At 39.9% G+C, this 26,898-nt stretch overlaps 1 protein-coding gene across 2 annotated transcripts in view; it reads right to left on the bottom strand.

The window, feature by feature from the left end:
• Positions 1–26,898, bottom strand: part of CRMP1 (collapsin response mediator protein 1) — a 62,904-nt gene that overhangs the window by 12,334 nt on the left and 23,672 nt on the right. Inside the window, exons 1-7 of one of the 2 annotated variants that reach the window (XM_063457769.1) lie at positions 21,626–21,713; positions 11,200–11,288; positions 9,567–9,751; positions 5,744–5,908; positions 3,789–3,850; positions 2,190–2,270; positions 2,022–2,090 (exon numbers count right to left, since the gene is read on the bottom strand). In XM_063457769.1, coding sequence (XP_063313839.1) covers positions 2,022–2,090; positions 2,190–2,270; positions 3,789–3,850; positions 5,744–5,908; positions 9,567–9,751; positions 11,200–11,288; positions 21,626–21,664 — 690 coding nt within the window. In that variant the 5' untranslated portion in view covers positions 21,665–21,713. Of the gene's footprint in view, positions 1–2,021; positions 2,091–2,189; positions 2,271–3,788; positions 3,851–5,743; positions 5,909–9,566; positions 9,752–11,199; positions 11,289–21,625; positions 21,714–26,898 lie in introns of those variants that run through there. The other variant, XM_063457768.1, reaches the window with a different exon arrangement.

Here is a 26,898-nt window from a genome sequence, read left to right as displayed (position 1 = left end):
ATTTATTATTATTATTAAGCAATGAATGTCTCAGTATTTGTGGCAAAGAGGCTGGTGGGAAATACACAAGGTTATACGTATGAAGTGTGTATTTTAAGGAATTGCATTAAAAGTGAATTTTTCATCATTGGCTAAAATAACCAAACTGGAGACATGGGGTCGGACAATTTTTCTAATTCGGCAATTTTAGTCTGAAATGTGACATTAACAAATTCAGACAATACACTGGCAGTCTAAGCATGGCATCACTTAATTTATTACATACCTGCATAGATTTCTAATTCTTCTCCGTATCTTGGATGGAATATAAATTTTGTTATTTAGACAGATTGCTGGTTGCAATACATGTACAACTGGCTATGAAAAAAACATTATGTTTATACTGAATACAGTTTTTCTGTTTTTAGAACATCTTTCTCTTTCAGCATCACTTTCTGTTTTATTTTTTGCATAGTGAACTACCGTTGCTATCAAAATCATTTAATCCCCATCGAAAATCAGGTTTATTGTCAACATTTACAGATTTCAGCTTTTTTGCAATGAACAAATAAAACAAAAGCAATTGAAATAGCTCAACACAACAAATGCTTCAAGTGGTTTAATCAAATTCAACTGAAACTGCAACTTATAATGACCTCTCCAGTATCAAAATTATTCAACCCCCTGAATAGAATTCCTCACAGCAGCTCAAATATGCAAAAGAGGTTTTGTCTCATGCATACCTGATGCAACTAATCAAGGGCTTCATTAGCTGCACCATGTGTGCTTGAGCTAGAACACTTGAAATACCTGAACTGGCTAGATGTTTGTTGAGTGTCAAATTTGGCTGCATGTTAGAAATATGGCAAACTCAAAAGAATGGTTCACAAAGTTAAGAGACAAGATCATCGTCCTTCACAAATAAGGAACAGAATACAAAAATATAGCGAAGGCATTGAATGCTCCTAGAGACACCATTGGAAGCAGTGTTCGCAAGTTCAAAGTTGAAGGAACGCTGGTTACACTACCTGGACTGGGCAGAAAAAGAAAGCTATTAATGGTTGCAACCAGATTTCTGAGAAGGCAGGTTGTGAAAAAGCCTTGAGTGTCTGCAAAAGACCTGCAGTAAGATTTTGGTGGCAAAAAGCACTAAAGTTTTAATGAGTTTTAGTAAGAAGTGTAATAAACGCAGAAGGTTTCCATGCCAAAACATACACTACTACTGACCCGAAAGCACAAGAAAAGTCCGCTCCAATATGCTCAAAATCATATATAAGTCACAGAAGTTTTGGGATTCTGTTCTGTTGAGCGATGAAACAAAACTGGAACTTTTCAGCCTAATGGATCAGCGGTAAGTCTGGAGGAAGAAGGTAGAAGCATACGTTGAAAAGAACACTCTGCCTATAGTTAAGCATGGTGGTGGCTCAGTGATGCTCTGAGGCTGTTTTGCATCCTCTGGCACTGGAAACCTGCAGTGTGTGGAAGGCAAGATGGATTAATTGAAGTATTCGGAAATCCTAAGACAAAACGTCATGCCATCTGTGAGGAGGCTGAAGCTAGGGCATCATTTTACCTTCCAACAAGATATCATCCCAAGCATACCTAACATTCCACCAAGGCTTGGTTGCAGAAGAAGTGTTGAGTTATTTTAATTGTTTTTTTGTTTTTTTTGATTGTGGCCAGCCTAAGGCATACCTGTGCAATAATCATGCTGTCTAAACAGCATCTTGATATGCCACACCTGTGAGGTGGATGGATTATCTCGGCAAAAGAGAAGTGCTCACTAACACAGATTTAGACAGATTTGTGAACAATATTTGAGAGAAATAGGCCTTTTGTGTACATAGAAAAAGTCTTTATTCTTTGAGTTCAGCTCATGAAAAATGGGGGCAAAAACAAAAAAAAAAGTTCAGTATGTATACAAGCTATTCAACCAATTCAACCAAATTCATCTCATACATCCCTCCTTAGATCTCTGGGGGGTGCAATAAGATACTAAAACTCTATGAAGGGGCAGCATTACCAGCTATTCACTACTGTACCTCTTCAGGTCTGCTAAGAGCATGTCCCTCGGGTCCAGTTATCCCCATTTCTAAGATTCGTTTTTGTTCCTGTTTTTGTAAGAAAAACACTCAATAAGACCCAATTCATGACCACATTTTGATAAAAAAAAATGTATGTATAAGTTTGGATCATTTTCTTTTACAAACCTGAGCTATTAAGTCCCCATTTTCTGCATGGACCAGGATAACAGCACCGAGTTCTTTGAGGAATGTGAAAATTTCGTACAACTGGATGAAGAACAAAAACAAAATTGATTTAACATGCAGCATATTTTGGCAAAAAAATCTTTATTTATTTAGAATTAAGCAATCTTTACTGTGGTATTAGTAATACGTACAATATAAGAACAACAAAATAAATGTGTGCTGAAAACCGGAGATCCTGCTTTTTTCCTTAGTACAGACAGTCACCAGAATCTATGCACTCATTATAGGGGTGTACCAGAACCTAAATATCCCAGTATAGGAGCATTCAGAAACATTCCCTAGAATCAGAGTGCACCAGAATGTTATTCCCCAGCATAGGAGGATACAAAGAGAGAGTGCCAGAATGTAATTCCCCCAGCATTGGAGGGTACAAGGAGAGAGTGCTAGAATGTAATTCCCCCAGGATAGGAGTGTGCAAGGAGAGAGTGCCAGAATGTAATTACCCCAGGATAGGAATGTGCAAGGAGAGAGTGCCAGAATGTGATTCCCCCAGCATAGGAGTGTGCAAGGAGAGAGTGCCAGAATGTAATTCCCCCAGCATATGAGTGTGCAAGGAGAGAGTGTCAGAATGTAATTCCCCCAGCATAGGAGTGTGCAAGGAGAGAGTGTCAGAATGTAATTCCCCCAGGATAGGAGTATGCAAGGAGAGAGTGCCAGAATGTAATTCCCCCAGGATAGGAGTGTGCAAGGAGAGAGTGTCAGAATGTAATTTCCCCAGGATAGGAGGGTACATAACATAATCGCACCTAGTATAAAAAAAGTACCAGATTCAAATAATAATCCAGTCCATTATAAGCGAATACCAGATTCAAATTTCCCTAGTAAACGAGTGTACCAGAAGTTCATTTTCCCAGTATGGGAGAATATGATATAGGAGAGCATTACGATCTATTTCACTTTTTTTTATAGGTGAACATATCCCTACCTAGCATTGGATAATACCAGAGACTTTATCTCCCAAGCAGAGCAGAGTAGCAGAACAGGAGAGTAATAGTACCTAGTTTCCCCAGTAGAGGAGAGTACCAGAACATATAACACAGGCTACTGGAACCTAATTCCCTGCAGCATAAAGAGGATTTCAGATCCAAAATTTCTACAGATTAAAGGAGAGAATCTAACACTGACCATTTGTAGGAGAGCACCTTAACCATCCCAGTGAAGGTGTGTATCTGTATATATCCCCCCATTTTAAGAATGTATAATATGCTGATTCACTAATGTACAGGAATATACCATAACCTAATTTTGCACAGAATAGGAAAGTAACAGATCCTAAAAACTCCAATAAAGGACAGTATAACATATCCCTACTAGTTCAGCAGTGTACAAGAACATTAATTGGAACAGTACAGGAGAGTACAAGAACATATTCCCCATTATTGGAGAATTCATCCATCCCTTTAAAAAAACTTTTAGAGTCTACTTTCTCCCAGTGAAAGGCAGAACCCAATCACAATACCAGAGAGGAGAGAGCAAGAACCATTATTCCCTCACATAAAGCACTACACATATAAACTTAATATAAATGTACAGAAATACCTGGCTGTCTGACATTTGGTATGAATCTTTGTAGGCCATGTACACCAGGAAAGAATTGACACCTGTTCCAAAAGATAAGAAGGGCAGTTGTTACCAAAGGCCAGGGGGAGACACATTCAGATTTGTAATGACAGAATCAACAGAATCTCATCGGAATACAGACATTTGGTATACATCTTTGTAGGGCATGTACACCTGGAAAGAACTGACACCTGTTCCAAAGACAAGAAGGGAAGTTGTTACCAAAGGCCAGAGGAGACACATTCAGATTTATAATGGCAGAATCAATAGAATGTCATCGGAATACATATACCTGTGTGTGCACGTTATTGTATATACATACACACATGGACCAGCTGTGAATTAAAGGTAGAAAAATTACTTATTAAAACAATACCAAATTATATGGTGAAGTGGGTTAGGTTTCCAGCCGTCATAATGGATTGTAGATCTGTACACCCGCAGATCAATCTTTCAGCCACACCTGAGCCAAAGTCTTGGCTTAGTCCCCTACATTTTGTCCAAATGTGAGCAAAATGTGAGGTGAGTCATCAGTATACACAGAGTTAACATTAGTCAGACCAGAACTCCTCCAGCTTCGGAGAGGTTAAACTCTGTATGTATTTCATAGCGAAATGCTGCACATACAGACTCCAGGCACCATGACCACTTTGAATCACTGAAGTGTTCAAGCTGCTTGGAGTAACCCTTTCAAAGAAATGACGCATCACATGAAGAAACGGTTAACATAAGTCAACTCAATCTTTTATTCAGGGGTGCTATTTCCAAAAAAAGTGACACTTCCCCTTTAATAAATTTACTTTATAGATAGATGTGTGAATTGATTTCGACAATTTCTACTCCCGCACTTACTACAATGAAAAGGGTACTGCAAAATTAAAAAAAGTTTTTATCTTATTATCGGTAGCATGCACAAAATCGTAACCTCACATACAATATCAAAAAAGCTCCACTGAATAGCAGAGATCACATCATAAGTTATCATATGTACGGTACTTTAAATCTTTGCACGGTCCTGTGTCTTCAACGAGGCAGCATTGCAGTTTGTACCAATATCAAGTACAGACCACTTTAAATGCACCCTTGCAGTCATCCAGCGGATCTTGAAAACACCACAGTGCCACAGCCAGGGCTCTGAGTTACTACCAGAGTGTCTGTACAGTGAGGGCACTTTTAAAGTGGCCTGTACCTGATATTATGATTGAGCTCACCCTTCAAACCACCAGGGATCTGGCTTTCCATCCACTGAACCACCAGGGCTCCAGTTCACCATCCATTGGATCACCAGGGATTCTGCTCACCTTCCACTGGACCACCAGGATCCAGATCACTCTCTACTGGACCACCAGGATCCAGATACTGGACCACCAGGATCCAGATACTGGACCACCAGGATCCAGATCACCCTCTACTGGACCACCAGGATCCAGATAACCCTCTACTGGACTACCAGGGATACTACTCACGTTCCACGGGACTAACAGGGATTCTGCTCACTATCCACTAGACCACCAGGGAATATAAGCAGGAGGTGGGGAGAAACATACAGCCTAGTGCCCTCAGCAACTTTAATCCAGCTCTGATGGTGACTGCTCAGTTTTGGAACTTTGTACATATATAATCATGCATAATCCATATCCACTTAATCCATATATAGAAGTTGGAACAAAACAGATCCCAAGATATGTTTAAAAACTAAAATAAAAATCTTAATGTATTCTTCAAAGTTAAATACTTTGAAATTGCTAACATGCAAAATTCAAACTGGCACATTTAAATATCTGTAATAGTAAGTACCACAGGTACTGCATATATAGCTCAATCTTGATGCATGTAGTGGTCACATCTCTGTTCAACTCATTCTCACACTACAGGTTCCGCAGCATGCTCATCAAATGAATAAACAGAACAGGGGGTGTGTATATTTTACAAACCTTTGTCTTGGATGAGAATGTCCAGTTCCTCTCGGATTCCGTCATACCAGTTAGTGATATCCACATGGAGGGAGTAGTCACAGCAGGATTTGGTATCCGCTACCTCGTGCCACTTTTCAAAAGATGTCAAAATATTTGACCCAGGATCAGGGACAACATGGTCAACTAAGATAGATATAAATGAAAGGCAGAAATCAGGATAAATGTATGCATAATGCAAAGGAATCCTAACACATTGTTTTGGTATATGATCCATATGATTTCTTACTCAAACGTTTGTGTTCCTGGTAGGAACATCGCCCACACCTCGTACATTCAAAGTTCTACCAAAGTCTTAAAATGGGCAACATATTGTTTCCTTTTAATATGATATAACAAACAAATGGGAAAAACCAATGGTAAATATGTGATAATACAAATAATATGAAAAGTAACCTTTATTTGAAACCAGTTAATAAAATACAGTGCCTTGCAAAAGTATTCACCCCGCCTGACTTTTTACCTATTTTGTTGCATTACAGCCTTAAGTTCACTATTTTATTAATCTAAATTTTATGTGATGGATCAGAACACAATAGTCTAAGTTGGTGAAGTGAAATGAGAAAAATATATATATAAAACTATTTTTTAGAAATAGAAAACAGAATATTGGCATGTGCGTATGTTTTCACCTCTTTTGTTATGAAGCCCATAAAAAGCTTTGGTGCAACCAATTACCTTCAGAAATCACATAATTAGTGAAATTATGTCCACCTGTGTGCAATCTTAGTGTCACATAATCTATCATTACATATACACACCTTTTTTGAAAGGCCCCAGAGGCTGCAACACCTAAGCAAGAGGCACCACTAACAAAACACTGCAATGAAGACCAAGGAACTCTCCAAACAAGTAAGGAACAATGTAAGAAACAAGTAAGGAACAATGTTGTTGAGAAGTCAGGGTTAGGTTATAAAAAAATATCCAAATCATTGATGATCCCCAAGAGCACCATCAAATCTATCATAACCAAATGGAAAGAACATGGCACAACAGCAAACCTGCCAAGAGACGAACGCCCACCATAACTCACGGACTGGGCAAGGAGGGCATTAATCAGAGAGGCAGGACAGAGACCTAATGTAACCCTGGAGGAGCTGCAGAGTTCCACAGCAGAGACTGGAGTATCTGTACATAGGACGACAATAAGCCGTACGCTCCATAGAGTTGGACTTTATGGCAGAGTGGCCAGAAGAAAGCCATTACTTTCAGCAAAAAACAAAATGGATCGTTATGAGTTTGCGAAAAGGCATGTGGGAGACTCCCATAATGTATGGAGGAAGGTGCTCTGGTCTGATGAGACTAAAATGTAACTTTTCGGCCATCAAAGAAAACGCTATGTCTGGCGCAAACCCAACACATCACATCACCCAAAGAACACCATCCCCATGGTGGTGGCAGCATCATGCTGTGGGGATGTTTTTCAGCAGCCAGGACTGGGAAACTGGTCAGAGTTGAGGGAAAGATAGATGGTGCTAAATACAGGGATATTCTTGAGCAAAAACTGTACCACTCTGTGCGTAATTTGAGGCTAGGACAGCGGTTCACCTTCCAGCAGGACAATGACCCCAAACACACTACTAAAGCTTAAATGGTTTATGGGGAAACATGTAAATGTGTTGGAATGACATAGTCAAAGCCGAGACCTCAATCCAATAGAAAATCTGTGGTCAGACTTAAAAATTGCTGTTCACAAGCGCAAACCATCCAACTTGAAGGAGCTGGGGCAGTTTTGCAAGGAGGAATGGGCAAAAATCCCAGTGGTAAGATGTGGCAAGCTCATAGAGACTTATCCAAAGTGACTTGGAGCTGTGATTGCCGCAATCTTCAAAGTTGTGGGCATGTTCTGTAAATTAAATGATGCAAATCCTCAAACAATCCATGTTAATTCCAGGTTGTGAGGCAACAAAACACGAAAAATGCCAAGGGGGGTGAATACTTTTGCAAGGCACAGTATATAATAAATAAATAAATAAATAAAAAGAGAGAGTGCAGGAATTGTTAACCTTGATACAATTTTAAAATGAGTACTGTCAGGATACTTTAACAGTCAGAGGATTACTTTTTCACAGCACAGATTTATGTTACCGCGGCAACGCTCAGATCTCGCGAGAGTGAACTTACAAAAGGTAAGAAGGAAGGGGGGATATTAACTAAACGGCCCCCACACCACACATTACACACAAACATACATCACCCTTACACACACAGCACTCACAATAACAGCACCTTTACATACACAGCACCCTTACACACACACTAACAGCACACTTACACATACACACACTAACATCACACACACACACACACACAGCACCCTTACACACACATACAGCACCCTTACACACACAGCGGCCTCACACACACAGCGCCCTTACACACACAGAGCCCTCACACACACACAGCGCCCTTACACACACAGCGCCCACACACACACAGTGCCCACACACACACACAGCACACGCACACATACAGTGCCTGCACACACACAGCGCCCGCACACACACAGCGCCCGCACACACAGCACCTTCACACACACAAACTGTCTCTCCCATCATGCCGACTGTTCAAAGCTGGGATTGGTGGAGGACCTAGATTTCAGTAAGGCTTTTGACGCTGTTGCACATAGAAGGCTTATCAATAAACTGCAATCTTTAAGTTTGGATTCCAATATTGTTGAATGGGTAAGGCAGTGGCTGGGTGACAGGCAACAGAGGGTTGTAGTCAACGGAGTATATTCGAAGCATGGGCTTGTCAGCAGGGGGATACCTCAGGGATCTGTACTTGGACCCATTCTCTTTAATATTTTTATTAGTGATATTGCAGAAGGTCTTGATGGTAAGGTATGTCTTTTTGCTGATGATACTAAGATATGTAACAGGGTTGATGTTCCAGGAGGGATAAGCCAAATGTCAAATGATTTAGGTAAACTAGAAAAATGGTCAGAGTTGTGGCAACTGACATTTAATGTGGATAATTGCAATATAATGCATCTTGGACGTAAAAACCCAAGGGCTGAGTACAGAATATTTAAAAGAGTCCTAACATCTGAGGAAAGGGATTTAGGGGTGATTATTTCTGATGACTTAAAGGTAGGCAGACAATGTAATAGAGCAGCAGGAAATGCTAGCAGAATGCTTGGTTGTATAGGGAGAGGTAATAGCAGTAGAAAGAGGGAAGTGCTCATGCCATTGTACAGAACACTGGTGAGACCTCACTTGGAGTATTGTACGCAGTACTGGAGACCGTATCTCCAGAAGGATATTGAAACTTTAGAGAGAGTTCAGATAAGGGCTACTAAACTGGTTCATGGATTGCAGGATAAAACTTACAAGGAAAGGTTAAAGGAACTTAACATGCATAGCTTGGAGGAAAGACGAGACAGGGGGGATATGATAGAAGCATTTAAATACATAAAAGGGATCAACACAGTAAAGGAGGGGACTATATTTAAAAGAAGAAAAACTACCACAACAGGAGGACATAGTCTTAAATTAGAGGGGCAAAGGTTTAAAAATAATATCAGGAAGTATTACTTTACTGAGAGGATAGTGGATGCATGGAATAGCCTTCCAGCTGAAGTAGTAGAGTTAACACAGTAATGGAGTTTAAGCATGCCTGGGATAGGCATAAGGCTATCCTAACTATAAGATAATGCCAGGGACTAATGAAAGTATTTAGACAACTGGGCAGGCTAGATGGGCCGAATGGTTCTTATTCTGAATTCTATGCTTCTATGTTATAGGGGTTTATGGATGCTCACGATCAACCACATAATACTTACTGATCATAGTGGTGCCTCCTGCTATGGCCGCTTTTGTGCCCTGGTAAAAGTCATCTATAGTTGTCATGCCCAAGTAGGGCTTCTGAAGATATGTATTTACATCAATCCCTCCCGGAATAACCATGCGTCCATTTGCTTCAATCGTTTTTACGCCACCCGGAACAATCAAATTCTCTCCGATTTGTCTAGAAGATTAGCAGATATAATATGATTTATAGTGAGTTCAGGAAAACAAAAGTAGAAACATTTAACAGATATTTTTCATTCCCACTGGTCACTTGGGTAATAGCTCATTGTGCAGTAAGCAAGTTAAAACATTGTATAAAGATACAGGCAGCCAATACAAACAGCTCATAAACTGTACAGTAGGTCACAACGAGATCAATTTACTAACTGGAGTAGGAAGCAACGTAAGCTATAAATTGTTACTAAGTCCAAAATAAAACTCCATGTTATATACTAGTGTTTTAAAGTATTGCACTTCCAGTGCTGGAAAACTATGTGAAAGTGGCAAACTATATCTGCAAACAGCAGATAAATAACCCTAAAATAGTCCCGCACATTAACCCTGGCTGTCTAGCCATCACATAATGTGTACTGGGAGAATTTAAAACAAGTGTTGTGGTACCTGTTTGGATTCTCAAGATTAACAAGTGGAGAGAGTTCAGGGATAAGTTTGTTTTTTTCCAACCCATGTGCACAAGTGGAGATTGCCAGGTAGGAAATATTGGTTAGACCCAACAAATGGATCCTACACTGTGCTCCTCTAAGTCTGATGGGCAGTGCGTTAATCAAAAATAACTACGGAGTATGGATCCTGCATATGGGGCTTGAAGTAAACGGTTAGACCTCATTATGGGAACAGTAAGGTAAATCCGCCTTCATTCAACAAGACATAGTGCCAACTTATGAAATGGTCAGAATGGCGTGCCCCTCCTGCCCTGTTTCCCTAATGTCTACAGCAGTGATTTGTTCCACGGAACATAAAAGACAATGACTATTTACTTCAAGCATTGTTACTGTATAAAATTTAGCTAACACTGGGCTTAGTTTAATACCGTGGAAAAATCCCTACCTTGTCATCATCTCCAGACCTGTGGGTTTGGACGGTTATAAAAATGGTTGAGGGGAGACCCTTAACCCAATAATCACTAGAACCTGGAATGCTAATTAATAAGGTCCTAATCTCAACAGGACCAGAGAATGTCCAATCCCCTCTTGCCTTTTTATTGAAATCCCTATCCACCAGGCTATCAGTAAATGCCCAGTCCCCTGGTCTCATCTTAACCTTCCCCCATGACTGCATGTCCCCAACTCCTTAACCATCAAGTGGTCAAAAAAAACACAAGTCAAAGGGCACTCCGTAACTAGTTTAAATTCGATGACGCATTCCGTGTGAGATGTTTAATGACTTGTGACACTTAACTGAGAATGCACTGTGACAGGCTAGCATTGCAAGTAGGCTGATAAATAATTAATACACCCACAAAGACTATTGTTTAATACATACACTGTTACATATCACATATTAAATAATGCAATACATACAATAATTATATATTTTCCTTTATCACATAAGGATGTTATTTGCCCATAATGCACCCTAATTCCAGAAAACCACTTGATAACTTACTTAATAAGGCCATCTTCGAGGTAAACATCTGCATAGAAAGACTGGTCATCATTTATTATCCTCCCTCCTTTAATAAGAAGTCGGTCACTCTGGGAGGAAAAAAACAACAGCTTTTGTGAAGAACAGCATAATATATAACCACCAACTTCATCTCACAGAGAATGCTTTATCACTGTTCATTTTACCATATAGAATATACAGATGGGTTTATGATCACAGTACTAGAATGATAGAGACCAAGCTTGCCCCAAACCTCAGTCTAGTCAGATACTATATTTAGTGTGTTATTGATAAAACCACATATTTTATGCCAACATAGCTAAACTGGGAACTATTCTCAAAATCAGCTATTTAAAAAAAAATATGCATTGGTCCACAACTCCAGGTTTAGAGAATAAACCTCACAAATATGTAAAATAGCCAATGTGACACGAGAGTTCTTTTTAGAGAATGTTTTGAATACTGAGCCACTTTACTACTTAATTTAAAGATATTCTGAGAACCAAAGGAAACCTACAACACAGGAAGAAAGATGATGCAGACATTGTAAAAATGACTCATTTATAAAATGGGTGAATACAGTTGTGATCCAATACCTGGAATAGTAATTCTCAACAACCAGGGTCTTGATTCCATTTCAGCCGATCATGTTTATCATCTCCCAACAAGCCATTGAAGAGTTCCAATCAATTTAACTACAACTGTTAAAAAATTCTCAATGGCTTTTATGCACAGCGATTTGACAGCATAAAACCCATTGAGATTTTTTTATTATTTTTTTTTACAATTAACCTAACCCACTGGCTGCTACTACAAATATAATTTTTTGTAATCCTATTAGGGTATATACAACCTTCACATTAGTATAAGGGAGGTTTTACACTTCCCTTATGCCACCACTCATCATGTCGCAAGTGGGTATATGTTCAATAAACAGAGAGTAGGCAATGAGTGCTCACTGTAATAAAAGACTAGCATCTGGACAGTTATATTGCAAATAAGCAAGGGGGTCCTGGAACAGTTCCCCACAGGCATTGGGTGGGTGCTTCAAAATAAATGATGAGGTGTGAGCAGGTCACTGTCCAACCCCTATACCCCCACATGTGGCAAGAGGATGGGGGGGGGGAGCTACATTAAGTTTAAAAGAAGGTAGGGCATCCTGGCAACCAAACGTCTTCACAGGCTCCACCAATTGGGGGTGGGTGGGGCTATTAAAGTATTGATTTCCATAGGGAACCTTATATTTTTCCCAACGCCCACCTTTTAGTGTTGGGCATTGGTGGGGGCTGGAGGAGACTTTAGGTCTCCCCTGGATATTACTGATTTAACAGCACCCACCTACCACCAATGGATGAGGGCTGGGGAGCATTAGATCCCCACGATTATAAATATTAGCAGCCCCCATCTGCCAATGATATTGACCCACTTTAGCTTTTGATTTTTACTATTTGCCTGCTGGTTGCTTGTGCAGCCAGTGTGAAAATAGTAAAAAAAAAAAAAAACATTTTTCAGCTTTAAGCTGTCAAATCTGATCATCTGAAAGGTAATCGAGGCCCAAGTTAAGTTTTGTGTCATGTTTTGACACCCAAGTACCCCTAACACCAATTTATTAAACCAATACTTACTTTTAATAACTCTTTACAGACATATAGTTTTGACTTTTGCAATAAAACAAGTACTGAACTATTCAAAGCGTCAACTCCTAAAAAAAAAAAAAATAATAATATATCTAGTGCATTAATGACCAAAGGCAATTAATTGGTTTCCATGGTGATTGCTCTACTGTCACATTGCCCCAAATCTGCTCTTTAAACAAATTGCTATAGCATATATCATTATGCCAGAGGTGTCCCAGCATAGTCTGACAGCTGTGGGGAGGCTATAATTTAAACAGCGGATATATAATGATATAAAATGGTAGTCTCAAAACTTGACATGCTGGCACATACTATGACAGATACTGTGAATGAATATTACGGCTACACAGACAAAGAAACAGAGCATACTTTCTCTAATTTAGCATACTGTAGAAATTGCTAAATTAGAGAAAGACAAAAAAAAAGCAACATGTGTGCCCAATCATTGCCAAGTAAGTGACACTGTGCATCTGTGCCATATGTTGCTTTTAAAAAAACACTTATGCAGAGTAAACCCCTTAACCTGGCACCCTAACATTCCATTTGCTGGAATAGTTTTAACACTGCTTTTATTTTTTTGTTAAAGGACCACTCTAGGCACCCAGACCACTTCAGCTTAATGAAGTGGTCTGGGTGCCAGGTCCAGCTAGGGTTAACCCATTTTTTTTATAAACATAGCAGTTTCAGAGAAACTGCTATGTTTATTAATGGGTTAAGCCTTCCCCCAAATCCTCTAGTGGCTGTCTCATTGACAGCCGCTAGAGGCGCTTGCATGATTCTCACTGTGAAAATCACAGTGAGAGCACGCAAGCGTCCAAAGGAAAGCATTGTAAATGCTTTCCTATGCGACCGGCTAAATGCGCGCGCAGCTCTTGCCGCGCGTGCGCATTCAGCCGACGGGGTGGAACGGAGGAGGATCGGAGGCAGAGATCTCCCCGCCCAGCGCTGGAAAAAGGTAAGTTTTACCCCTTTCCAGAGCCGGGCGGGAGGGGGTCCCTGAGGGTGGGGGCACCCTCAGGGCACTATAGTGCCAGGAAAATGAGTATGTTTTCCTGGCACTAGAGTGGTCCTTTAATTGCATCTCTTCTTTAAAAAAGTGATCATTGAATTTGTCAAATAAATAAAAAATGTCCCAGCGCCACAGATGTCTACAGAGGAAAAACATATTGTTATCCAGGAACAATTCTCTGTAGCAGAGTTATGCAGAAGATTATATAGTGTAGCAATGCATGGTTCATGACTCCGGAGAGATAATGATTTACAGGGTTATTCATTAACGTGAGATTTCAGAGTGAATTTGAAGTAATTTTCAAGTTGGAGGCCAGAGTAGCCAAGATGGAACCATGACTGACTTAGAGAATGTTTCCGGTTTGGCTACTCCGATCTGCCTTTAAATTTGAAATTCATGTCAAATTCCCAATGAAATTTCACTTTAGTTATTAACCTTGAAAACTGACAGCGAGGTCATTTTATTGCTAAAAGGACATATTTTAAGAGACACCCGGGGTTTATCGCCTCCCAATCTCATCTGTACTTGAAATTTGAAAAAAATGGGACCTGGTTCCCTTCTGTACCAGGATGCATCTATGTGATGTATTTTCTAAACTGAGACTTGGCAAGGGATTTCCAAGGTTTATGCAATTCTTTTATCACATGTGCATAGTTCGTAGATGAGTGCGTGTTATGTTAGATTTTGAAACCTATGTCAACAGAATTATAAACATATGCGATAGTAGAGTGCTCTGATATCTGTATAGGACTTATGAAATATTTTTTTTTTTTTAAAGACAAATGCTAATAATGCTGATAAATAGACTTGTTGGCAAAGTCTACTAATGGCGTTCTCCCCCCATCAAACAATGAAAGCGTTCTGCCTCCTTTCTAGCAACTCATGGGCTGTCCTCTTTTTCAGTAATGAAGGGTTATCTCTCCAATCCAGCAACTGAAGGGTTCTACCTCCCATCCAGCAACTGAAGGGTTCTCCTTCCCAAACAGCAATTGAAGGGTTCTCCTTCCGATACCCCTTAGACCCCACAGCCTCTGACAAGAATATGTTTAAAGTAAATCATACAGAGAGTATTGCAAACATCAACTTCTTCTAAAACCAACAGTTAATTACTTAGCATTACTGAGTCTCTCAACTTCTTTAGTGTCCACTTAATGCTGCCTTAAGCTAAAAATAAAGCAAGTCTGCATTTTGAGAGTTAACGATGAAGCTAAAGGGATAATTCCTACATAATACTTGGATTTTGTGGGTCCCATTTTGATGCAGACAATGAAAGTGATGGCTGACAGCAGCCTACATATGTTTGCAAGGGGCCAGCCGACGTCCACCAGGATTAAACTCTTGTTTGCTTACTGATTTCTATAGTTGTGTGAATACGTCAATAATTTAGTATACTTGAGCTGCCCCTGAATCTCATAAAACCCATTTATCCCTAACCTACCTCGTGCTGTAGCAAAAATAGTTCAACTGTGTTTATGATTTGTTTTTTTTAATAAACAGTCATATGAAAAAGTAAAAACATTAAAACTCATCATTATTTAAAGAATCACTCCATTCTATAAATTAAATAAATATATAAAAAAAAAAATGAAAATACTCACTTTTCCGGCATTTGCTATAAAGCGGCACTGTCACAACGTAATTACCTATTTCCAATCATTTCCCCTTCTCTTCCTCTTTCCTACGCTGTCTTTCTTGTTTTCATTTGTCATATATTTCTAACTAAAAATATAAGACACAGTAGGGACTTAACCCCTTCAGTGCAGCGGGAGGTGGGCCAATAGGGGGGGGGGGGGGGCACTGTAGGATTCTATAGTGCAAGGAAAATAGCTTTGTTTTCCTGGCACTATAGAATCCCTTTAAAACAAGGCCTTTATTAGATAAATGATGGACATTTTTGTTTTTGAGGGTTTACAATGGCCACTATTCGCCTTTGGTAGCCTATATATGGGTAGCTGGCTGAACATAGGAGTTTGGAGATATTTCTCCCAAGGTTGGAGTAGATCTAGCTGACCTAACAGAATGGTAAACAGTATGTTTCTGGAGAGGTTACCTCCACATTCCAAGGTATTAAGATTGTGTATAGGGCAAAATGCTGAACATATCGTGCTTCTATGTTCTGTCTCCCTTTCTGTTTACTGTAGGCTACATTAAATGATATTCTGTCCCTTTGATTTCATTTAATACATTTTAGCTGAGCATTGCTACTGGTTGTTAAATGGTTGCTGTTCCAAAATTTTGAGGCTACTGTATATCATCACTTTTTATTTGAGTGACTAAGTAAGTTTGAACATTGCTTTATAGCAGTGGTTCCCAAACCAGTCCTTGAGATCCGCCAACAGTCCAGGTTTTGTCAGTATCTCCATTGGAACAAAAAAGAGAAATACACAAATCCAGGATTGTTGCTGGGCCATGAGGACTGGTTTAGGAACCACTGCTGTATAACAGCAATCCCATTGACATCTATACCGTAGGTTTTGCTCTCCTGCAGAGTTTTAACTATGTCTTTACTGATTGCTAGAGATCTACAAATGGTCCTGCTTTTACCATTATTTAGATTTTAGTCTATAGATACATCTGGAAACTGTTTGAAGGATATAAAAATACATTAGGTATGAGTCAGGCCTATATTCACAGCGAGGTTAACAAACAAGGCATTTGCCTTGGACGACACTTTCAAGGTGAAGAAAAAATGCCACCCCCAGTGCCCTTGATAGCCTCTTTCATGGGGGGTCCCAAGAGCTGGCAAACTCAAGGCCCTCCCCGAGGTGGACAGCTGCTCATATTGCAGCGGGTGACGAGGGAGCGCTGTCCTCTGAGCTCTTTCTTCTCAGCTCTTAATGATCTCAGCTAAGCCAATGCTTTCCCATAGGAAAGCATTGGGAGGATATTACTACGCATGTTCTCTATGGGTAACATTCAGCGCCTCCATGCAGAGTACTGACACAGGACTCTCTAGTGGCCGTCTGAGTATGTATGTATGTATGTATGTATGTATGTATGTATGTATGTATGTATATATATATATATATATATATATATATATATATAATTTGTGAGTGTGTGGGACAATGTGTTAGTGTTAGTGTGTCAGTATCATGGTGTGTGTCAGTGTAAGTCTATCAGTGAATGTGTGTGCCTGTCAGTGAATGTGTGTGTCTGTCAGTGTGTGTCTGTCAGTGAACGTGTGTGTGTCTGTCAGTGTAAGTCTGTCTGTGAATATGTGTGTGAATGTGTGTGTATCTGACAGTGTGTGTCTGTCAGTGTGTGTCAGTCAGTCAATGTGCATGTTGGTCTTAAACAGGAAGAGGTGCAGCCTTGACAGGAAGGGGTGGGGCAAATTATATTGGGGGTGTGCCCGAGTGTCATGATGCTTAGGGCAGCACAAGTCCAAAATACACCACTGGTATGGGTATAGAAATGCAATAAGTACATAAATTATTATTATGTTATCATTTATATAGGGCTGACAAATTCTGCAGTGCTTTACAGTGGGTGGACGAAGAGACATGTAGTTGTAACCAGACAAGTGGACGCACAGGAAAAGAGGGGTTGAGGGCCCTGCTCAATGAGCTTACATGCTAGAGGGAGTGGGGTAAAGTGACACAAAAGGGTAAGGATAGTATTAGACTAATGACAGTTGCAAGAGAGGAATCAGTCGGGAGCTATTAACCGTTTAATTGATACGCTTTTATATATACATATAAGAACATGTTAATTTTTCTTCCTCCAGTTTGAAGGACTTTTTCACAGTTCGCCAACTTGCTATGGGTTCACCAAACACTCATCGCCACCTCCTCTGCTGCCGCTCTTAGCCAATGACTGACAGTCTGTGCAATGAAATTTGAACATAATTGACATCAGCCAGCCCAGAGTTCTAGATGACATCTCAATGACGCTGCAAGAGGTGTAATCACACCTTAAGCAGCACAGGGTATACTCTGCAAGTGCTGCGTCTCATAGTAAAACACTGAACATACAAGCTGCAGGCACCATGTCCACTTCAAATCAATAAAGTGGTCATGGTGCTTGGAGCAAACCTTAGCAGTTAAACCATAACATTTAGTGATGAGCCTTCCTTTAAAAGGAGTATGTCATCCTGGCATCCTTGACACGTCTGTTCATTAGATGAGCAATGGGCTGTAGTGCTTGTATGAGCTGAAAAGTTCTGAAATAAATATCGAATGCATTTAAACAGGCAATGACGCTGCACAATGTCCCTTTCCTTCCACATGTGACTGAGCCACCTTGCCAGGTGACCAGGAGAAAAGTTTCCATGCTGGGTGTCACATGAAAATAACTTTGTAAGTTGACAGAACATGTGAACTACAAGTTTCAGAAAATTAAGTGATAAAATCTTATATAGTAATATTTTAGAAGTAAAAAAAAAAAAGAAAATAGGAAACTGCACTGCAAAATTGGGAGAGGGTTACTGAAAGTTTACCTCCACCATCCGCTTATAAGTGGGGGATGGGGAGGATAATAGCTCCCCCCTGTTTAGTGTTTTATTTCCATATTTATTTAAATGCCCCCACTGTAGGGACAGGGTGCACGAGAACGCCCCCCTCCTTTTTAAATAAAAATATAAATAATAAAATAGTATATAAAGTGACCTGTACATCCTTTGTTCTTAAATCTGCAGGCCCCACTCGGCATGGCGAGTGAGGGTATAAGAGCCCCAAAGGCTTTTTTTTTATTTTTTTTTATTTGTCCGTTGGCTGCAAGGCCATTTATCAAAGATTATGCGCTTGATAAATGGCACTGAATGACCAAATCTGTTATTTTCAGTGCTAAGCATAATACCGTTTTTCAATATTCTTTCAAAAATCAACATTATTTGAATAAATATTTACCGGCTCCCGATAAGCCTATGATGTCAGTAATGTAATTGATATAAACTTATTAAAGGCTCTTTAAGAGCTGATAAACATCTGCTGGAAAGTAATCAAGGCCTAATTTATAGTACAGCTTGGCCATGTTAGCCTAAATTTCACAAATAAATATAATTAAATTATTAGAAAATGTCTATTGCTTTAACTACTCAATATAGCCTTTCTATGTAAGTAATTAATGAGAGGTGGCCAAAAATCTAAAGGAACAGATAAGGGGGTAACTCTTTTACTGAGTCAGGCAGTCATAGCCAGGGTTTATTTATGTCCATTTTTGTGTTTTTGGTTTAATTAATAAAGTATCTTCTAGATTTTTAACCATTTATTATTTATTTCAACTGAATGTTATGACAGCAATAGTTGGAACAGAGTTGGTTTTTTTTTTTTCTTCTCTGTATAACTTTCTATGTAAGTACCCAATTTTCGACACATGCCATTTCAAACACACTCGTGGTATCCTTACGAATTATTTGTGACTCTTTTGTTAACCTTTCATAAAATTGTAAAGTGCTGCGGAATTAGTTGGCCCTATATAAATACCAATAATAATAATAATAATAATAATAACAAATAATTCATTGTAAAATTGAATCAAGTGAAAATGGCTGATATTTTGCACAGATTAAAGATTACAGCTATGTCTGTCTAAACATAAATGCCTTCCACCATCAACACACTAACCCCTAGCTCGGCATGTGCATTATTAACAGTAATCACTGGGTAATCTTATTATCTACTGGAACATTAAATCAACTAGAACCTTGTTTAGCTATGAGCGACTCATCTTTTAGTTTGCTGTATATCTTTGTATGGTTACTGCGTAAACCCATTATTCTACGCCCATCCCAGCATCCTACCCATTCTGAGCATGTGAATCTGATAGATTAGAATATCTCTTAGTCACAGAGAGGGAACACAGCATCCTGTATATTAAATATTCCCTGTGTGCAATGATAAAGGACCCCACAGTCATTATGCATCTTTTTTTAACAATATATTAGATGACTACAAATACCACTGCCAGAGTTACAGAACAAGCGTATTAAACCGTTTTAAAAGACACAGAAGTGGGATACTGGACAGATTCAATTGGTGATATATGTCAATTCATTGAGTATTCGTGGAGAGAAACTTTGTTGAGCAGTCTATTCAACTGATGGTACGTGAATGGTAAACCGACCAATCAGCAGTGGGAGACATACACATTACATGAAAAGATTTGCAAGATCAGTGAGAGATGTCTGCTAAAGATATAATCTGCAGATGTATCACAGCTTATGCTTTCATTCCTGGGGGCACAAGCTTTGGGCATGCGGAGAGACAGGGAGGGGAGGTGGGGGGGGGGGTCGACATGTCTCCCTGTGCCATCTGTTCTGTTCATTTGCACGGTTTGCACTATAACAAGGAAAATAAATAACATGGAATCAAACTGACAACGCGATAACAAAATCTAGAATAATATCACTCACTGCTGTTTTTCCATTATTTTTTTATTTTGCAAAAGTGGTATAAATGCACAGTTTAGTAAATAACCCCCAGTTGTTTCTGTATGAATATTGTAAACATGTTCTCTCTATATCACGGGAGGAATATATTACAATGGTGTGCATCATGTGCCTATACATGTGTGCGTGTGTGTATATATATATATATATATACTATAATAAAATAATAATAATAATTTTGTATATACAAACAATGTCATTATTTTAATGGTATAAAAATTAGCAAGGTTTAAAGGGGCTGGAATTTCATGAATAAAGTACTGTATATTTTTACAATGATCCAGCACGTATTACATAAGACACTCTCATTGTTCCTCTATAACAGATCTACGGAATGCAAGACATGATCTATTTATTATATTGGATCCAGGCTTCCTGCTGGCTATTAGAACATGTTTCTTTCACATCAGTAGGTTTTATAAGCAGCTCTAGAGCAGGGGTGCTGTGATATGTACTGTATAGCTGGGGATGAATGCAATCAGAGGGCTGTCCTGTATTTGCATTACAAAGGAATATTGCACTCATTGTCCACATTTCCCTCTGATGCCCAGCTCAATGTCTTACTATGAGGCTGCTCTAATAATAGATCAGGGGGTGTTGTCTCTGTCATGGCGCCTGTGCTCTGTCTATAGGAGATACCCTGGAATGCATCATAATAATTGCACACAATAATGAGGGAATACAGGGTATAATGTTACAGGTCACATGGGGGTTAAATTAAAGCGACATTAACATTGGGAGGTCATTATAATGAGCAATAAAAGGGGCAAAGTTCTACAAGTGGGGTGACCAGCCTGAACATTCCACTGGTTTCCATGGTGACTGCTCCACTTTTAGCACTGCCTGAGAACAGCTCTTCACACCCCCGAATGCATTCCAAAATAGATACAGTGGTAGTAAAAAAACAAAAATGTATCATGGTTTGTGTCCTGCAGAGCTGTTAATTCCTCCAGAACTGAAATGGTTACATTATAAACAGTAGCCAATCCGAGGGCCAGTCTTGGAAATCCTTCTAATTGATTCTCAGCACCAATTGCACTGTTTGGTAAATAAAGACAACACATTCCCCAAACATCCCAGCTTGCCACAATAGATACAGCACCTGCCAACCATGTCCCATTTTATAATAAATACAAAGAGATCATGCTGCACCCCTCATCCTGCGTGTGTTTAATAGGGTGGTGGGGGGCGGGGGGGGGGGGGGCACATGGCTGATAGGAGATACAGTAATGTGGAACACAAAGCCCGCCTGCCCCCTACACTGACCCCCTGGGGTGACAGCACCCAGTCTGAGCAGCCAGCCCCCCCTCAGCCAGCGCTGTCCATCAATGCACTGATGACAAAGGACAGAGCCTGGTGCTGAAATACCCCCAGCATTGGGCTGCTTACCGTGATGTGAGGGATGCTCTTCTTCCCTTGGTAAGACATGATTTATTTCTTGCGTCAGGAGTTTTTAAAAAAAAAGTATATAAAAAAAAAAGATATATTTTTTTTCAGTAGAGAAATATAGGTTATAATAATAATAAAAAAAATCTTTATCTGCCTCCTTTCCGGCGGCAGTGAAGCAGGGAAGAGACTCCCCTAGAGATCGCTTAGAGCGCCTTCTACTGGCGGCAAAGCAGTATAGCAGCGCCGAGCATTGCTTCCTCTGGAAAGCTCAGCCCAGGAACCGCATCATCAGCAGACACACAGAGACACACACACACACACAGACACACACAGACATAGAACCTATGGCAGAGCAGCACACACTGCCAGACTTTATCACAAGAGGAGCATGCAGCATGACAAGAGCTGTGTACAATATATAATTTACAGAGCATGATTACACCAATACAAAGGAGGGGAGACAGAAACATAGATAGATACATACAGATAAAGATAGATACGAGTAAGAAATAGACATAAAAAAGATAGCTATATAGACAAACATACATACATAGATAGATATATATAGATATATATAAACATAGATATATATAATTATCTGCCAGGTTCAATAGTTCAATAGGCTGATTTTTGTAATGCACACTGTGAATTAAACACTGAGGGGCCCCTGAACTCATGGCTGCACCATACATGCTATGGCCTGCCCAAGATTAGTGGGAGTTACATTCACAGGAGGCACATTCTATTTGAAGCTATAGCCATGATTCCCACTCACAACAATGGGAAAAGTGCTGCAGAGGCAGATTCTCTCCCGCTGAACTGTAGACCACAACCACAAAAAAGCAGCTTCTGCTTGGGATTTTAATTCCCACTAATTTTAAGTAAACTAGGATTTGTGTGACCTTGAGCTGAAATTAAATTAAATGAACCCTCGCCCTACATTTGAATTTAATTTGAAAGATACATAATCTCTGGATTCTGGAGATATTTATAAAACTGTCAACCTTGTGGATTGTTTTGATGTCTCCAGGAACTATCAATGGTGTTGATTATACGCTCCTCGCTGATTTGCACTCTTTATACTGCATATTACACACGTAGTAATGGGTCATCATTTGTTCTTTTTTGCTGTCTCTCTCTTCATTGTTCTTTGCCACATTGGGGCTCTACAGGACCCCTACACCTATCCAGCAGTTTGTTAACTATGTATAAAGTGATTAAGAAAGTCTTTCTAAACAATATCCTGATCATGCCATTGATTTGTCCTACACAGAAGGACAGAAGTATAGTAAAGTGTCAAGATAATTCTGTATATGTGAAGATACAAAAAAACACTAAACCTTCGATAATCGGAAGGTGTCTTTTCTTTGGTGTATATTTTGTGCTATGGCTGTATACATCTCCAACACCTTTAGCATTCCTTCACTGGGACCACCAACATAACCATACGAATAGTATTAATAATGATGAATCACATCTAGAAGGCAGAGAACATTGCTCTCCATTAGTTACCCTTTTGGTTTGCTCTAGGTACTCCCTGATGTAAGCATATCACTACTCTGCAATCTAGTTTTTTTTTGTACACCTAGGACCTATAAGACTGCCCTAGGTCCCATGCGCATGTCAAGGGCTGGAACTCCAGTTCTGGCTGTAAGTGGGCCCTCTTTGTCCTCCTGATCGGCTTTGTGCCCCCACACCTAATTGAGGGAGTGTTGTGTTCTACACCAATATTGAGAGCAGACCACTTTAAGAGCTTCCTCACAGTCTCTTGGTGCTTCTCAATGACCCTGAGCACAGTAGCCAGCACTCTGAGTTATTAACTGTGTGCCAAGACCGTGAAGGAGCTCTTACAGTCAAAGATAAAGAATCTCACCGGATCACCAGGGAAGGCTCTCCACTGACCACCAGGGGAATATAAGCAAGAGGAAGACAAACACACACACATACTCAGACAAAAACACTTAGACTACCCCACACATAGAGCTCTCAGCTTCCTCCATGCGCACACACAATAGTCGCCCATGACACACACAACATTCAGCCACTACACACATTCTCAGACATATACAACATTCACCCACAATACATCCACAACACACATACACAACACTCACAGAGCTCTAGGAGAATGCACCCAGTAATGGGGGGGGGGGGGGGATGACATGAAGCACATGAGCACATGGTTGATATGGGATGCAGTAATGTGGAACATAAAGCACATTGTGCTAGCAGTTTTGGAAGGAGAATGTATAGATTTAGAGAAAAAAACTATTTAAAATTTTTATTTTATTTTTTCCCCATCTGACTCTCAGTTCTTCGGCAGACACTCAATGCCATGGAATTGAGAGACAGAGAGAGTAGAAAAGACCTCCCAGAGGACTTCCCTCTGCTCCCTATCTATAGCAACTGCTTTGATAACTCCCAAGCAGACACTAAAAGCGCTGGCTAGACAGTATAGGAACGGAGTGATGTGACCACTCCATTCAGATGCCAGCATGCTGGAAAAGAGCCCATCATGTCAGCGTCATGTGTCCCTAAGTAGGGCAAATCAACAAAGCCCAGAAGAGGAGCACAGTCCGTAGGTGGGTGTTACAGATGTTAAGATTGCAGAGGGGGAGCGGAGGGTCAGGTAAAGAATGACAGTTTCCATTCAATCGGTGCCTGCCTAGGTCAGATTCATACTAGTTTTTGTCATAGTCTTTATTTGTGGCTCCAACAGTTGCATGCAACCAACACCTTATTTTTTCCTTGTGGTTTGTAACATTTACCACCAGTAATTTCTAGACTTGTGCATGGCGGAAGTTTTCAATTTGTATAAATAAATTCCAAGAAAAAAATGAGTTTTATCCTAATTAAATTTGGCCCATTTAGTTGATTTGTTTCGCTCTAAAGTCAGCCGTTATTTCCGATTCAGTGTTTTTATTTGGTCAAATGGAATGCGGCGACCATTGCCATATCTCTCAGTGGTTTAAATAAGATGTTATGTCGCTAATTTGGTATTCCTACACATGGCAATCCCACAAGAATACCACATTTGGGAGCTTCCAATCAGACAGCTGAAATATAAAAATTAAAGTCCTTTTCCTTATTTGGGTCTTTCAGCTGTTTAATAAATAGCTCCATGTGGCAAAAGTGACCTCACCACTGGTTTTTGGAGGGGCCTGCTTGCCAGCCTCCTACCCTGTGACTATGGATCCTGTGGTGAACTGGGGGTTAAAGATACTGTTTCTGCCTCTTGGACTTCTAACTGGAACAGATTCGAACTTTCGAAGTGGCACTTCGGCTACACTCGCAATGTCGATGTGGCCGCCATTCAACATTTGAACACGTGGTGGCGGCCATCTTATTTGGTCGAACGTGTTCAGCTGTGTTTTGTCGTCGAGTTCATGGAACTCAAATCGGACATGCGATGGCACAAACACCGCTGAACAGTCACCTTCCAAGGAACTTCGACTATTTGAACGGCGTTCGGTGAGTCGAAGCCCATGAACAAGGGACACCCATTGACTATGTTCATTCACCATTACATTCGGTAATTCGAACAGTACTTCGACAGTTTGAAATAGACCGGCCGCACAGCCTAATTCTCTGGAACTGTTTTGGGCATGAAACCTGAACCCCTGCTCTGATCTGGGTGATTTTTGGATATGTTGTTCACCCAGATCAGGGCTATCAGGGGATGTGTTGTGTTTTGGGGTACTTATTAGACTTTGTAAAAATGTGTGTTTTTCTACCTGGAGATAATAAAGTTAATGCATTATCTGCCTTAATTATCTCATAGGCAGAGGGGAGGGATTGTATGTGTGTTATGGCAGTGTCGTACAGTTCATTACTGTTCTTATTGGTTTATTCCCTTTGTGTCCCTGTGCCCAACGGTTTAGGCGTTAATGGCTGTGTGTTGAGTTATTTTGAGGGGCCAGCAAATTTACACTGTTCTACAGGCTGTACTGTGAATACTTTACATTGTAGCAGAGTGTCATTTCCTCAATAATGTTACATGAAAAGATATAATAAAATATTTTAAAAAATGTGAGGGGTGTATATTTATTATATTATGTATACTGTATATTTATACACATACATACATACATACATACATAAACACAAGCATACACACATATAGAATATGTAAGTATCTGTAATTGTAGCACATTCTGTATGGCATGAATCGCTTATAATAAATAAAAATGTATCTACCATTCTAAGGGTTACATTACACCAATCAAACCGTGCCAGACAAAATATATGACTACTGATAGCTGTTAGAGAGGTTACAACCATACTGAGGCCTTTTGCCACCTATGATAGTTTGAGCTAATGAGGAAGCATTAGCCTGAGCAGCAGTGGGTGGCTGTGATTGGCTGAGAGTGTCAGTTGGCTGCTTTCAGCCTACCACAGCTCCCATTGCTGGTATGAATTGGTATGGTTACAAGGAAGTGTATGATCTCTTTCTTAACCACTCCTTCAATAGGGGCTGTGCTGCAAGTGGTCTGTGACCCTTTGTGTTAAACTGCTAGAACATGCTTTAATTCCTAATGGAGGGAGAGAGCTGGGGCCTTAAGGCAAAATAACCATTTTAGGGACGGCCTTTATCATACAGGAGCAAAGGAAAATATCTATTATCCCATGGCAATGTGTACCAAGCATATATGGGTCCATCAGTTACTAATGTAGCCACATTAAAAAAGATTGGTTAAAACGAATACGTTTTTATTGTTGGGAAGAGTGCAGGGGAAGGGGGTTGGAAGGGTTGCTCATACATTAGGTTTTGCAAAAAAGAGATTTTACCAGCTGCCTCAATAGGATATATGAACTCCTTAATCCAACTCACTTCATATAATTAAATTAACAAATTCTGCCAAAATAGGAAACCTACATACGTAGCCAGTCAGTTAATCTTTTACTCTAAGAAAATTAAAAAGATTTACATTAATATGGAAATTTAAATTCCTCTGTTCTGAAACTTTAAAAGGCGGTCAGAATTATCCCCAGTGTATTGTCAGAGAGATTCTATTTTATAATAGGAAACTGTCACTGTTAACAGGAAACTGTCACTTTTTAAGTTTTTTAATATTTTGTTTACTTATCCCTATATTTTTACATATACACTGATCAGTCACATTTTTTTATATGCTAATTTGGCAAAGCCCAGAACTGGTCCATATTGGCTGGAACAAGCAGGGTGACTCTGCCATGTCTTTTCAGACCATGAAGGGTTTCCACAAGCTGCCTGCACCCCACAATAACCAAGGCGCTCAGCCACAGTTTTATGA

Source organism: Pelobates fuscus, chromosome 6 (genome assembly GCF_036172605.1).
Source record: "Pelobates fuscus isolate aPelFus1 chromosome 6, aPelFus1.pri, whole genome shotgun sequence".
NCBI lineage: Eukaryota > Metazoa > Chordata > Amphibia > Anura > Pelobatidae > Pelobates > Pelobates fuscus.
This window is presented reverse-complemented; position numbering and strand designations above follow the sequence as displayed.